At 34.7% G+C, this 16,026-nt stretch overlaps 1 protein-coding gene across 5 annotated transcripts in view; it reads left to right on the top strand.

Annotated features, from left to right (window-relative positions):
* LOC142344364 (coiled-coil domain-containing protein 180-like) overlaps window positions 1-16,026 on the top strand; it is a 97,685-nt gene that overhangs the window by 34,335 nt on the left and 47,324 nt on the right. For 4 of the 5 annotated variants that reach the window (XM_075395951.1, XM_075395953.1, XM_075395954.1 and 1 more), the window contains exons 9-17: window positions 1,296-1,384; window positions 2,192-2,314; window positions 2,854-3,027; window positions 6,421-6,504; window positions 7,015-7,176; window positions 7,487-7,669; window positions 13,490-13,651; window positions 14,417-14,621; window positions 14,993-15,172. In XM_075395951.1, coding sequence (XP_075252066.1) covers window positions 1,296-1,384; window positions 2,192-2,314; window positions 2,854-3,027; window positions 6,421-6,504; window positions 7,015-7,176; window positions 7,487-7,669; window positions 13,490-13,651; window positions 14,417-14,621; window positions 14,993-15,172 — 1,362 coding nt within the window. The remainder of the gene's footprint in view (window positions 1-1,295; window positions 1,385-2,191; window positions 2,315-2,853; window positions 3,028-6,420; window positions 6,505-7,014; window positions 7,177-7,486; window positions 7,670-13,489; window positions 13,652-14,416; window positions 14,622-14,992; window positions 15,173-16,026) is intronic. The other variant, XM_075395956.1, reaches the window with a different exon arrangement.

Here is a 16,026-nt window from a genome sequence, read left to right on the forward strand (position 1 = left end):
TATTAGCCGCTCTCATCTCAGCAGGCTATTATTGCGCTCCTTTTAAAAAAAAATTAAAGAATTTGAATTGTATTAGTGAGCTGTCTTTTTTAACATCTCTTCACACATTTCCATGATTTTCAAATTCGACGTATGATTTTGGTCTCGCTAAAACAGGTAGTGGCGCGAGAAAGCAAGTGATTTTGCGGCGTTGTTTTTCTTCTGCTCTAATTTTGAAGTAGATTGAAAAAAACGGTGGTTGAACAAAATTTTTGTTTTCTCGCTATTTGTTTTTTTTTTGTTCACATGCGGCATTTTGACATTGATTTTTATCTGATTGTTTTCTAAGCGGGTTCATATTCTGTATTTTTATTGTCCATTCTATGTCTGGTGCTATTATTTTGTCAATGGAAATACCTTGGCTTCTGTGGGCTACTTTTATCGCTCGCGCATTCTGCTCAAAGTGCTTTTAAACAACAGTTGCTCAGCAAAGCAATCTAAAATGAGCAGAATCCGTATCAAATCCGCCCAATTTTGGATGACCGCTACTTGAACTCTGTTCTTATGTCTTAGTTACACTTTCTAATTGGTATTGATACTAACCTTTGTATCCTCTCATTAAATGAAGGAATTTGTCTAACAACAAAATGAAATGAAAGTAGTTCGCACTTTAAAAAGTTTATTTTACATCAATCAGTTTTTTTCCAATTTTTCTGTTCTTTCAATCCAAATTGGGGTTATGCGAATCAATGGCGGCTAATCTCCGACAAAATTCCGGTTATTTTTAAATCTGCTTTGCGTGTTCTTCAAATAAGAATCAAAATTTAAATTTTCTTTGAAAATTTTTCGCAGACAGTTGTGCTTTTTTGACTTAATTATATCATTGTAAACTGAGTTTCATTACCGAAAAGATGAAAATTGTAGCAACTTGTTGAAAAACTTCTGAACAATTAAAACCACTGTCCAATTTTTATTCGGAAAGAAAGGTGATCAGATTTTGTTTTAATTTGCTGCGAATTTCATTTTCGACGCTGAGTCAAATTTTGTCCAAATTTTAGTGTGGTATACACAGAAAACGTTAACACCTGGTGACAAGACCTAGGTAAAAATTTTCATGGGGTGTTGCTTGTAAAGACATTCCTTGAGACAAAATAAATGCAGGTGATAGTCAATTTGTTCAGATACCAATGTCTAGATACGCAAATATCGACGCCAGCTCAATGGATCTTAGTCGTTATAAATTATCAATAGCAAATCAGTTGGGGAATCCTAATGTGTGATTTTTCAGTATTTATGTAGTGATTTGATTGTTTTAGTTGCCATACAAGAGAAGTACATGACTCTACTGCACACGGAATACGAGCGTGTTTGTCAAAACTGCCTCGGAGAACTAGAAGAACACAAGGTCAGAATTCAAACTCCTTTTTCATTTATATATGTCCAATTTAATACTGTACTGGCTCTGACGTTATCGCTAGAAAACAATCCGTTATCTAGATAACTAAGTGTTTTACAAATCTAAGATCTTATTGCAGTTACTTTGGTTGATAGTTCTTTGGTAATGGTACGAGGGCCATATATGATTTCATTCAAATTATGCACAATTTTTGTACGATTCTTGTGTCATTGATGTTGTATCATTGATCATGATTCAGTTGATCATGATTTAGTTGATCATGATTCAGTTGATCATGATTCAGTTCATCATGATTCAGTTATGTCATTGATCCTTGTATCATTCATGTTTTTATACAATCATACTTGGACATCTAATATGGCCCTTGTATACTATGACCAGGATATCATAAAAGGAATATTCATTTCTGAAGCTGTTGCTAGATGGTTGTAAGTAGGCGCTACTACTGTGAAAGTTAATAGTGTATGTATATAGGTGCTATGTTGCCGCCACGAGTTTACCGACTACCGTTCTAGGGAGAGACTTTCTGTTGCTTTCTGTTTTACTATATTGCCCTAGTCGAACTTAAACTCTGTGTTGTAAGAATCCTGTCAGCATCTTGCAGCAATTTGTTTAATATCAGAAGAATCTTACAGAATTCTTGTAAGATCTTAGAATATAGGTGTCAATATGCAACAGTCTAACAAAATATGCGTGCATGGTATCTTGCATAATCATGAGAAATCGTGAGACTAGGGTGCTTCTAACTTATTGAATATTGAGAGTCTATATTTGTTGTCTGTTGATTATATTTAGAAGAGCCTGATAGACGCCGAGGTGTGTGACGAGAAGAGTGTGACACAAGTTATGGAGACACACTTTCTACCACTGGTGGGAACACAGCAACGTCTATTTGAACGCACTTTGCAAGTTATGGATGTGAGTTGCAAATTTGGAATCTACTTTTCTGCCCCACCCTCTATAACGTGAAAATAATCACGTGAGCGTGTGGTTGTACGAGTTTAATTTCAAAATGCTCGCTAAGATGGGGAGGGGGTTGAATAAATTCTATTTTTGATCCGTTCTCCAGTTAAACATCAATTTTACAAGTAATGTCGGAGATGTTGATCTTGTGAGATCTTTTAGACAGTTTTCTTTAATGTGATGGTGTCTGGAGTACAATAAATGTTTCTTCGAAGGCAATTTGATCACTTGTACGATTCTTTCAATGTGCTCGTCAAATTATTTTTCAATAAATGTACAGCGTGAAAGCTGCATACCCAGAAATGGTGATCATAGACCCGGAGAAACTACATTGCTGTTCATGAAAAGGACAGCCTGAAATTTTAGAAACAATAAAAACGGACAGATGAGAACCAACCGGCGGCTGTTAACCTCATGCACTTTTAATGCAATCACGCAGAAATAAAAATTCGGTGAAAATGCCTCACGTTCTTAATGATCTTATTTGGTTTTAGACGTCTTTGGAGGAGCAGAACAAGGAGCAGTTTGAAGAGGTAAAAAGTCTGTTCAAGTTCTGTCAGGGTCTGGCTCACGTGTGGGACCAGCACGAGGCAGGACTCGCCCACCAGGAGAGACAGATGCAGGAGAACCTGAATGCAAACAGGAACAGAAACGACGCCATTAATCAGGTATATCTTCTGATTAGAACCTCATTTATGCACCAAATGGTTCAATATCGATACTGTATGGACATTAGACTCAATCATGTTCAACCCTGTTAAGTTACAGATTGTGCATTCTTTTCTCTGTTATTCGAATGGCATCGATTCCAAAAACAACTACATATTATTCCTTTTTAATAGCCACCGGCGGGTACTCAAACGGTTTTTATCTAGGCGCTCTACTTTTTAATCTAGTCGACTCTAAGAGTGGTGTTGGTGAAGCGTTTTGGAGTGTATTTTAAACAGGAAATCGCGTGTGAAAACCAGAAGTTTAAGTCAAAACATAACAGAAAGGAAGTGTCATGCATAAATTACCGGCTCTCTGGTAAGTGTCCTGCAATGTATGTAAATATCTCTTTCACATATAAGTTTCCATTCAAGTTATAAAACAGCTATGATTGTTTATAGACCAAAATCAAAGCTTTGATTGACACCAAAAAGTTTTGCGGACTTTTTCTTGTTTTGGTTTAAAAGACGATCTGCAAAAGTTGAGTTGTGTCAAACATTTCGGCATTATTTGCTATAAAATGTTACTGAAAATTATGATTTTTTATAACGCGGTTTTGAACTATGCAGCCGCAGAATGTTTAAAACAATCAGCAATCGATTTGCCTTTTTTTTTGTTTTGGGTTTTTTTGTTCAGTCAATTTTGGCCGGTCGATATTTTTATTGTAGAGAGTTACGTGTGTATCACTAGAAATTCCGTCAATCGTCGAGCATGGAATTAAAATGTTTTTTTTTGGCAAAATCGTCTTGTTTGAGGAGTTATCAACTATTAAAGTTTTGTAAACATTTGACATTACATTGTGGTTCTGGTCACATTTTTCTCTAATTGCGGTCATTTTTTGTTGATTTTTGCTCAATTACGTTACTTCAATTTTTACAAGTTTTAGTAGCTTTGAATAGATAATCAGGTTAATATTGATCTCGTCGTGGTTTTTCATTATTGATTAGATTGATCGATTTGAGTAAAATTTTCCAATTTTGAATGCGATTTTCGTGCACGTGCCGTCATTTTACTTACTTCTTTTTTCCTCTTTACTCTTTCCTGTTTCTCTTTTTTCCTCTTTACTTTTCGGCAAAATATACGAATAAGATACATACGTTTTAATGTTTTGATTGATACTGTTGTCTTAATTAGTCTGTGGGTAACTTAAGATGTTTCTTCATTAAAAATTTGTTATTTTGGCCCATTTTTGACCTAACTGAGTCTCAATACTGACAGGATCTCGGTGAAGTTTTAAAGGGGGTGTAAACGAAGCTTTATAGTGTTTTCTTTCCAGTTAATAGCATGGAATGCTTTGAAACTATCCGTTTTTGTTAAAGTTTTGTAAATTATCTGTTTTGACTAAAGTTTTTGTTTTTGTTTTGTCATAACTCAACTTTATCAGTTGTTTCATGATTAATTTTTTAATGACTGGGACACCAAAATATGTTTTAAATTTGCCGTTTAATCTCGTAATTTAAAACTTTAATAGGTAAAAAGGAAGCATTTTTGAATCTGTTTTTTGTTTTCAGTTGATGGCTAATCATGGATATTTAAATGTCGCTATCTGATTTTGTAACATATTGGAATATTTTTGAGTTTCGACTCTATGTGGTTCTTTTTTCTCTTATCCTTAAGTATGATTATTCACTTGTCCGATCCAATTTCTAAGGCGGCATAAATTAATTTTTTGACAGCTAATGGTTTTTAAACTAATTTGCTGAACAAATTTTCAACTGAGCTCATGAACTGAAAATTATAGCTGCATCCAACTGAGATGCATTTGCGTTTATTTTTTGTTTTAATGTTGCTATTGGTTTTTTAGGTTGATTTCTGTTCACACAATAGTGAATTATTGCAGATGCGCCAGTAGTAGTTGTCTTTTGTTGACTTGTCTTTTTTACTCATTATTAACAGGTCTGATTTTTTCTGATGAGCATCATTCAAATTTTGAAAGAATTTCAAATTGTTGTTCTTTTTTGGACTGAAAATCCATTTGTTTTTGAACACGGTCTATTCTCTCTGCATCTCAATTTTTCTAAATTTGTTATTCACTTGCATTGCTTCTCGCTTAGTTGATATGTCAAATGTTGTTTGCTGTTTCAATTTTCAAAAAGACTTTGATGTTTCGTCAAACTTTATTCTAATTGTCTTTTTTTACTTGTCCTGTTTTCCAAAACCGCATTCAATGATTGTTTTTATAATCTTGTGCTAAAAATTTTACACCAACGTTTTTTTTCAAAAGTTGGAAGTGTCCTTTTCCAGCCTTTTTCTGGCCTATGTGTGTCCATATGATTTGAAAATGAATTTGTTAAATCAATCATTTGATAGAGTCAATAGGTAAACAGGACTTACCTCCTGACTTATCTATTGATTTTATACTGGCTTTGGTGTCCTCTTTTTTAATGTTTGATCAGATTTTGTGTTCTCAAATTAGTTTTGTAAGTTAGTGCAGAGGTCATGTTATTGACTTATCTACTCACTTATATATCTATTTTGAGACTTTAAACACTAATCCAATTTGGAATCCACGCAAGTTTGTTTGATAAAAATAAAGTTATTAACGTTGCTGTTTAGAATTTAGTTTGAAAACGGGATATAGGTTGATTTCTGGATCACATTTTTTTGTTGTTTGAGAAATTTGAGTGTTTACTTGATTTTTCTTTCCACATGACAAAATAGCCTTAGATCTGGTTTCATGCCTGTGGTTTTGTTTGTTCTTGCGTTCATTCTAGCGAAAGAAAGTTTATTAACTTTTTTGGCACGTTCGTCTATTTTTAAGATTTTATCAGAATACAAATAACAAATTTGAACTACTTTTTTATTTTGAAGGTAGTCTTTCTATGCTTTAATTGGTTGCAAATTCAGCTAAGAACGTGTATGAGCGGTGTCTATACATTATGTCCCGACGCAATTTAGCAAACCGTCTTGTTTTTGTTATATTAAGATCAGAATATCAACTTGTATAGTAATTTTTGTCTACGGCATGTCAATGGCCGTCGTCCACTTTTCTCTGAAATATAATCTGTAGTGTCTACATGTTTTTGAACCTATAGGGAATTCTGCGCTGCTTTAAATAAAGTATTTCACGTGTTTATCAGTTATAATTGCTTTTTACTGTGTTATTTTTCTTAGTATCTTCAATTCTTTGTGTTTGAGCACTCTATAATTTTCATGGAGTCTTTTGCATCATAGCGCCCCAACTTGAACTTATGCCCCCATTATGTAAAGTACATTTACGCCAATTGAGGTGAGGGGGCTATGCGCTCTGTGTCCACTCCTAAGTTGAGGGCATCTATAACTGTAAAGACCCGTTTCATGCACTGATTGCATAAAGGAAAATGGCAGCCGTAAACGCATTGTTTCTGGTTTAGGAGCGAGAAGCTAGTTTGGACATGGCAATTGACAAACTCCGACAGGAAACATCAGAATCAGGATTGAGGTCAACTCTCAGGCAGGTAAATGACCTCAGCTCAGCACTGATTTCACGTTTTTCTTTATTTGCTGTTTGAAATGTAGGTAAATCATGAGCAATAGCGCGAAGCGTTGAATTGAGCATTAAGTTTCATTTACCAATTAATCATAAAAGTTGGTAAAAGCAGATAAACTGTTACAGAATGTCTGAACGTTTCTTTTTCAATTGACTTTTAAACATTGGACGGGAATTATAATGCTGCCATTTTTTGCACTTTATCTATTTGATCGTCGACTTTTAGGCAACTGAAATCACTATCGACTAACAGTGAGCTGTTTAATTTTGTTATTATTATTTATTTTTATTCAATATAGATTTTTTAATTTTTGTTAGTTAACAATTTTAATCTTAAGACAGTTAAAACTAAGTCAACGGATTTATATTGAACAACTGTCGTAGCATTTTATTAAACAAAAACGTAAATTTGATAGTTTTTCGTGAAGATCGAGTTTGTCATCCTTGGCTGAATAATTTTTGATGGTGTGTGTTTTAGGTAATGGACATTCTGGACAGAATAAGCACTGGCTATGAGGAGTTTGCCCTCCAGCAGCAGAAGATTGTGAACAAATACCCGACTGGCGTGCATCAGGAGTTTGACAAATATGACGCCAACTTGCTCAAATTCTTCGGAATTTCCCGAAAACATCCTAATGAGGTAAATTTTATATTATCGTGGTACACCTTGCCAAGACACGCGAGTTCTTTTTATTCCTGAGGAGTCTTGGGTTGCCTTAGGAAGATTTTGTTGAGCTAAGTTTTCATGATAAATCAGGAATTTCATAAACGAATTTCGAAACACATGTTGATGGGAGCGGGTGGGGGGATATTGCTGGAAGGCTGAAAGAAATGTTATTGAAGTTACTTTGGGATGTTTAGCTGGTACTTTTTGTCACGTTTTACCTTAATGACATATGCGAATATCAACTAAAGCATGCAAGTTATTTTTCTTAACAAACTTTCTTCAGAAAAAGAAGCCAACAGCTGGAGCAGCGACAACTGATGGCGGCGCAACTGGAAGTGGACCCAATACTGCCAGAGTTCCACCTGTTCCGAAACAGGCCACCTCTAAAGACCAACAGGGGTCTTCGACTGACAGGGGAACCCAACAACAAGATACAGCCAAGGACTCGTCCAGATCTGTTAAAACGGTAGGAATTTTTAGCTGAGGGTTTTAGCAGCCTTTGCGCTTTTGAGCTCTTCTGCAATTACTGACTGACTTAGATTCGGTATCTATTAAGATTCAGTATCAAGGATTTTTTTATTTGGATTCGGTATCAATTATTTATATTTTGAAATAAATAATGAGTTTCAGAATTTGAACGAATTCACGGGTATTTATTGAGCGCTTAACCTGATTTTTGCAGCTACTGGGAATTGAATATAAGCTATCGTTGTCTATGCATAGTTTTGTCTCTATGTAGAGCCTATGTACAGTTGAATTGACAAGAGAACTTAGGCAAGAAAAATAGGAATTTAAAGTTGGGGGAGCTGTCCTCTTGCCCAGCGAGGCTAGCATCCCCAGCGAGGCTAGCATCCCCTAAAAATTAACTCTACAAATTTACGCAATCCAGTGAAAATTCATGGACAACAGCCAACGGAACGGGATATAACGATGAAGCCGGGTGATTAAAACAAACGTAAAGCATTAAGATATAAAAGTTCTGCAGAGTAATTTTTATTGGTTCTAATTTGAAGCTTATTTTCCACCCATTTATATGCCAATTCATATTTAGAGGTCAGCATTTTTGCAATCTAATGAAACCAGTGGCCAAATTAGAAACTAAGTGATACTAAGGCTGTCAGTTTTATCACTTTTTTATTGCCTGTTTTGATCAGAGTTATGTAAGTGGCGTCAACGTCGGCTATTTTCCGACAATCTCTTTAATGTTTTTTTGTCCTTCGAAGTATTTTTTTCAACTGTGCGTTCTCTAAAAGCCCAATTTGCTTTCTGTAGTTATCAGCGTCCGAAAGTTGGATTTCAGCCTGCACGTTCCTTCACTGATTGGTTCAATTGGACAACAAGCAATTTTGAGACTTGTCGGTCAATTTAAGATATTGATCTCAAATAGAAGCAGAATACTTGTTTTCGACTCCTGAAAAGCTATTGAAACTGAGTTTTTTTAAATGTATTTTTTCACTAATTGACCTTTCTGAAGTACGAAATTATCACGAAAACAGTAAATTAATAGTGTTATGAATTTTATGGAAGTCAGTTAGTTTCTAGTGGTTGCTTAAACATACTTTCCGTGATTGATCGCCGTTAGTTTTTCGGCTCGTTCATCAGAGATCTTGTAGTCCTGTCTATTTAAACCGAAATTACATCTTTATAAAAGTAAACAACATGAAATTGTTCAGTGCAAAATGATTATTCTTCGGAAAACATTTACGTGTGTTGAAAAGGAAAAAGTAGTGTTCAAAGTAGTGAAACATATTGTAGCTTCAATTTTTGATGTCAAAATTGTTCGAATTTTCTTAATGTCGAATGAAAACAATGAAAGACGATTTGAATTTCCAAATTGAAACATTTTGAAGCAATTATAATTTTAATAATTTTTGATCAGATTTTTTTTCTTGATTTTTTTTCCAGAATGTTAGCTTGATAGGTCACATAGCTTGATAGGGTCATACAGACAAAATTTGCAAATAACAAAAAGTAAGGACTTTTTTTCTTGAAACAATCCTCATTTTTAATTGCTCTCGAACGAGGTTTGTAGCAATTATATTAGTCCAGTTGGGCTTTTTTATGCAATTTTTTGTCTGACCCATTTGATTTTTGTCCTCAAAAACGGGATAAACAGGTAGCGCCTAGCGGGCATTAAGTTCTCTTAGAGACTATCAGCTCACTTTTCTCCAAGTATGCGATTCACCGAAAGTTGGAGACTTATACTGTTTTGGAACTTATACTTATGGTGTGAAAGGCGGTTCTTAAAGGTTGATCCCCCGGCAGCCCCCCCCCCCCGCTGCGTGCACCTCACACCCCTTCAATTAGGCTAAAGCTAGCCTCACTAAACCGTGGCTAACTACTGACGAAGCCAAACGCTCTGCGGTCGTTTGAGTTATCATTATTCGGCCGACGTTATTCGGTTATGTTGTCATTACTTTGTTATGTTGCTTTGACAACCCATTAAATATTGAATGTTCCCCTTTTCTTATATTTAAACAATTGAAGATAAATTGAAATTCCATTTTCGCCCATTTAGTGTGATTAGTTATTTTGGATGACTGATGGTTTGCAAATTTGTTTTTCGTTTCGTGTCCATTTTTCACGATCGAATTGAAACAATATATGTTATTGAAGTTACATTTTAGATTTTTAAAATTCGAATTAAAGCTATTTGTATTTATTTGTTCCAACCCCCACTTTAGTGGGGAGGGAGGAACTATATACTCAACTGGATTTTTTTTGGCCGATCGATATATTCATTAGAAAGTGGTATTCATTCGAGTTTTCAGTGGTATCATTAGAAAGCACGTACATACTAAAATATGGAATTTAGAAGATATTTTTTGTAGTTTCTTTTATTACAGGGAGTTATCGAGGCTTAAAATTTTGTGACTATTTGACAGTTTTTATTCACATTTTCAGTAATTTTTGCTAACATTTGGAACAATTTCGCTAATATAATTTAAAATAAGTCAAAGTTTTTACTGGTAGAGTGTTATTGTCACCCCTGAAGACAGAGGAGCGCTGCAGAATTGTTTGATTGAAGTGTTTTTGGATAAAATTTTTGAAAAAATTTTCAAAGTTTGAACTTTTTTCATCAAAAATGGCACAAAATATGCATTTAGGTCCATTTTGTTCAAGTCGTCAGACGTAGTAACACAAAAGCCTTGACACAGACTCTTTAATCTCTAAAAAAGCGCCAGCTGAAATGGGGTGCCCTATGAAAGTCTTCTTTAATTAAAATTTTGCCATTTTTGGCAGAGTTAACTCGATAATTATACAAAATGCTTCGTGTTTTTTTTTTAATATTTGAAAAATTTCACTCAACAATTGGTCTAATTCGCAAACACTTGGAGCCCTTGGGCGGTCTGTTAGGAGCGCGGCAAAATCAAGATAGGTTTGATCTTATCACTGACTCTTACAATCAAGAAGTTTTTTCATTTTCATGCTGCAATTTTTTCAAAATATTTTGATTTTGTTTTTTCAATGTTTATTACTGACAAAATTTTTCTATTCGCGGCTGCAGTAATGACAGCTCCCATTTACGTAAAATTGAGGTCGAATGTAGATATATTTTGTTTTCAGAGAACCTAACGGTTTTTATAACTTTGAGGAATAGTTTTAGTAAACTTTAACTGAATCCTTTTGTTTTGCCTGCAATTGTTATTCTTTTTGCAGTCTGATTACTTTGTCTAAGCATTCAAAGATCCAAAGGGCTTCTTAAAGAGGTCTAAGTGAACATGTGTCATGCATTCGGTTGTTACCTAATGTCTCTTATGTCATTGAATGTATTTGTTTTAAGAAAGTTTCCACGGTTTTTTGAAACTTGTCATTTTTTTATAATATTTCAGTCATCTTTTTGCCTATTCTCGGAAAATACCGGGCAAACTTTCTTTCCTATGGACTATATTATAATTTTGTGGCGTTTTGTTTCTAAAGAACGGTTTCGTGCGTTCTGTACTACGGGTTTTTAAACAAATTTTTTTTGATTTTTGTGCATAATTGCCCAATTTTGCTGCTGTCTGTTTCTTTGGTAAATTATCACAATAGTTGACAATCTAACTTTAAAAAATCAAAAAATTTTTAACTGAGTATTTTATTTTTGTTTTCATAACATATGGTTTTAAGCGCTGCGACTCCGTTCTCTTGCAGAATTTGGTGGAGTTTTCTTTTTTTTGCCCTTTATTTGTTAATTTTTTGTTGTCGTATGCCAAAATATTGGGTACCTAAAGGTCTCAGCAGCTCACTATAAATACCAAAAATAAACTTAAAAACTGATATCGGTATATGGCTAATGGTTTTTTAACTTTCAAATCAAATTGTTTTTTAAAAAAAAAAAAGAGAAAGTATTCAATCTTGTATCATGTTTGTAATTTAGCCTCATTATTGAGAGGTCTCTTCAATGTTTTGCTGAACCAAACAGTAAGTTTTTTGTTGTTTAAACGTTTCATTTGATGTCTTCAGGGCTTAGACAATCTGTTTCAGAAGAATTTTGTGAAATTTAGATTATCAAACAACTTATCAATTTTTGTTGTTTTTGCTATCATTTTGTAATGGTCGTTTTACAAAAAGACTTTATGATGAACAAAGGAGACGAAAATGAGGTTTTTATTTTTGTCCCGGTTAATATCATATAAATTCAATGGTTTCAACACTGTGGTTTCGTTTCGTAAAGTTGTTTGTGAAATTTCCTAATTCTTCTTGTATTTAATTTTATTTTTTTCCTCATGACTTAGTGTCACCAGTAACTGTCGCAATTAGTTTTCCAAGAAGTTGCAAGATAAACTGTATTTTTCTTTAGTCGAAAGTTTATGTTGGCTATGAATTTTGAAAACATTTGTTTTTTAAAAAAGACAATGGATTTTTGAGATTGGCCAATATTCTTTCTGGTAATCTGCAGCTTAGCATCTCTATAGACACGTCACATCCCTTATCGATTTAACTACAATTTGCTCTTCATAACAGTTTTGTTTTCCTTTGGCATTGTACAACTAATTTTCATAAAATATTCGTGATTTTTGCATATTTGCCATTTTTTGTTTATTTTTGTTTATTTTTTTCACAGTTTTGCAATAATGGATGGTCTTCTGGTCATTTGAAAAAAAACGCAATCAAAGATGTTCAATGTTTTTAGTGAAAAGTTTATTGTTTAATTCGCTGGAACATCGCCTTTGTGAAAATTTTTTCGTGCAAATTTTTCTTTTTGCCTGGATTTTGTAGTAGTAGTAAAAAAAGACTTGAATTAACTTTTAAGGGGTACAAAAGTGAATAAAATGTACACAAAAAGAATGTTGTGAAAGAAATAAAACAGAGACGAATAAACCTAAAATTTACGCTATACAGTTGCTGCATCTACAGCGGATCTTCCAAGAGCATGAATTACTATAGTCAAAATTTTGATCTCTCAGTTTCATTAATTCTTTCCTTATGCCACATTTGGAAACTGATTGCGATAAAAACAAAGAAAGTTTTAGTCCTAAGACATCTGCCTCGTCATTTACTACTCTTTCGCTCCTGATGAAAAAAGAATTGTCGTTTGAAATTAATTCCTTTAAAAAAAGCCATGTTTTATTAAACTTTGCCCCTTTTGCTCATTTTGTGTCGACTTGTTTACAAATCGCATTTAGGAAAAGTCCCATCTTTTTTTTCTAGTTAAGTACCGGTTAATCGTCTTTGTATTTGTCTTATAAGTTTTATCTGCTCCATTTTGATTTGGTTATTACTGGTTTTCAAAAAAAAGACATCGAGTTTTGGTCGTAATTAAAATTTGTAATTATTTGATTTTTATCGCCGTCTTTTCTGGTAGACATATTATGGTAGTCATGGGTCTCATAGGCCCTCTAAGGTAGATTGTTTATTCTTTTACTAATTTGTTGAACTATATATTGATATGTTAGTTTTTTATGTCTTCCTCATTTGGTAGACAATTAAGTGAAAAATGTAGATGAGTGGGGTCGGAACTTTATGTGCAAACGCACATTACCGAGCCTTCTTGTCCTTTTTAAAATAAAATTGAGGCGTATGATTTTTTTTGAAGTCACTGTCTTTGAGTTTATATTGTCAAGGAGGAGTGTTGGAAATTTGTGTGCTCTGCGCATACTCAAGCGCTCCCTTTTGCTAATTTTAATCTGATTTTTTTCTGATTCCTCAATTTTCAGTTGCCTGTCTGATTTTTTTGGTTGCGATAGACAATGTTAATAAAGATTTATGACGTTTTTGTTATAGATTATCCACTAACGAGCTTGATCCATCTTACGGTTTTTTCCAGCGTGATGATTTTGTTCATTAAAAATATATCCTTCAGCCTTCTCTCGGGGAAGTTCCCCAGCAGGATACCCCTGGTACCCCTACTACTGCTACTAACACAGTCACGGCTAACAAGCCCCCCGAGTCACCCGTCCTTTCGACTCCCCCCAGCAGTGCCTACTCGACTAACATGACCAAGACTGTGGTCGTTACTGGCAATGTGGGTAAATTGCCGCAGCTGTCCCAGCTGATGGCTTTGAGAAGGGTTCGGTGTGCTTTCTCTATTCCTCACTTTCTCCTCACTGGCCTTTGTTTGTAGCCTCTTTCCCCCATTTTAGCCCCATTTTAAATATATTCCTTTAGTTTTCTTCTTGTGGCTGCGTCTGCTCACCTGTGTCAATTACGCGCGGCTTTGTGATTTCATAAATTGTTTTGAGTGGTAGTTAAATTTTTGTTCAAATTAGATTTCCTTATCATCTCCCAAAGCGATAGTAAACATTTGTTAAATTTGATGCTTCCTTCAATTATTTGTATTTCCACTGATTATTGTATTTTGACACTAAAGTTGGGCACCTTTCCCGAAAGTCGCTCATTGTAAATCTGCAGCTTAGTTCAATTTGCAACTAAATTATGCGCTTTTTTATTTGAGTGAAATAAAATAGGTCAGAGAGATAAAGTTTCGGTACAACGGTTCTATGTAGAAAGACCTCGAAATTTTATTTAGTTAACCATTTGTGATATTTCCTTTAAAGAGTTCTTATTTCTGCAAGCACTTCAATTCGAAACTTTGAGGACTTGGCATTGAAAAAGTGGGTCTTTTCCGTGTGCGAATAAAGGGGGGGGGGTAAACGGAAAAGGTTTATTGTTTACGGAAAATTGTATTTAGAATTTCAGGTTTCTTCGTGTTTTTTGTTGTCATTGAAAAGTGCGTCATTTTAGACACGGTTTTGAATTTTAAGTATTATTTAAAGTTGTCGCTTTTTAGATGAAAGCCTTGGGGGATAAAGGTGCGGCTACGAGTGGAGAGAGCAAAGAACAGAAGATGAGAAGGACTGTCAAAGAGATCATCCAAATGTCCTCTGGGGTTCAGTTCTATGTCCTGTCGGTCGCTGGCGCAGATGGTGTCATTGACACTTTGACCTCAAAAGATCAGCAAGATCAACATGAGACTACTGCTGTCAAGGGCAAAGGTTATTGAAGTAGAAAGCTTTTGTTATTATTTAAAAAACAGTTTTAAACGTGTTGCCCGGCCCGGGAGGCAGTTTGCTTTATGAAATTCTTTGCAACCCGAGAGTAGGTTAATCGTACGATCAGTTGAGTGTTGGGTTAGCGTATTATTTTGAAAATGTAAAAAACTATCTCATGCTCCGAACAGCAAAGCAAAGTTAATACCGTATGCTTCAAAATAATGAACAAATTCCCTGAAGCAAGCGTGACTCTTTTGTGTTGACATTCCTTTAATTTCGTATGGTTAATCGCTACTATCGGGAAATTGATTATTATGCTTTCACCTTTAACTATTTCTCTCATTCTAAGATTCTCAGATTAATTGCCTATCCAGGTGGGAAGCCAGTAAACAAGCTTCTGGCAGACACTGGAGATGGGATTGAGTTGACCGAAGATGACATTTCCCTATCTACTGCAGAGAGAGGAGACCCTAACTCCCTCCTTCCACAGCCACCCCAGAGCACTCTAGAGGAGGGTAATGCTGACGAAGGCAATGAGGACGAAAATGATGGAGGTTATTATTTAGTGAAAACCTTAAATAACCATGGAAAAACAGTTTATTTAATAAACTGAAAGAAAATGGTGGACGTTATTTCTTTGGGAACTCCTAAAATAATGTGGGGAAAACTGGAGGTCATTTTAACCTACACGAGTGCGAAACTTTAGTGCGTTTTTGAAGTCTTTCGGCTATGTTTTTAAAAAATCGTCTGACGCTCGTAACAGCCGAAAAATTAAAATTTGTCCATTGACTTTTTCCGCTTTTTAACGACATCTGTGCGCGTGACGCCTTTATTCACTATACATGGCAACAGTTTTTAGGTCTTTAGTTTGATTAAATATTGATCATATCTGACTTACCTCACTCAAAATAATTACACATGTTCTCTAAAATTTGTGTTTAATCAAATTCATCCGAGTGTAAGGAAGGTCGGTGATCGCAAGGCTTTGATAAAAGAATTTCAGCAATTTGTATTAATTTTTTGCCAATGTTTTTCATCTTTTGGAAATTTGCAGCGATAACTTGCTTAACCGTATCTACTTCATTGTTTTTTTTTACTAGATGGACTTTTAATTCGCAGCTATATTCGCCAGTCTACCTTAGAGGATGCAAAAACGTCAAGTGGCATTTTTAGTAGTTTCATTCGCTTTTATCTCTTCCAAAAGAGTTTTTGATGTAGGTTTTGCAGCTTGCACACTATTTGTATGAGATCTTCAGATCACTGACGGTTTTTTAGTTGCTCTCAAACGAAGTTTGTAGCAATTATACTAGTCCTGTTTGTCTTTTTTTACATAAAGACCAAACGGGATAAACAGGTAGCGTCCAGTGGGCATTAATTTTCATTAGAGGCCCGTAGCCCCGTTTAGTAG

This window comes from Convolutriloba macropyga, chromosome 8 (assembly GCF_964194025.1).
Source record: "Convolutriloba macropyga chromosome 8, txConMacr16.3, whole genome shotgun sequence".
Lineage (NCBI taxonomy): Eukaryota > Metazoa > Xenacoelomorpha > Acoela > Convolutidae > Convolutriloba > Convolutriloba macropyga.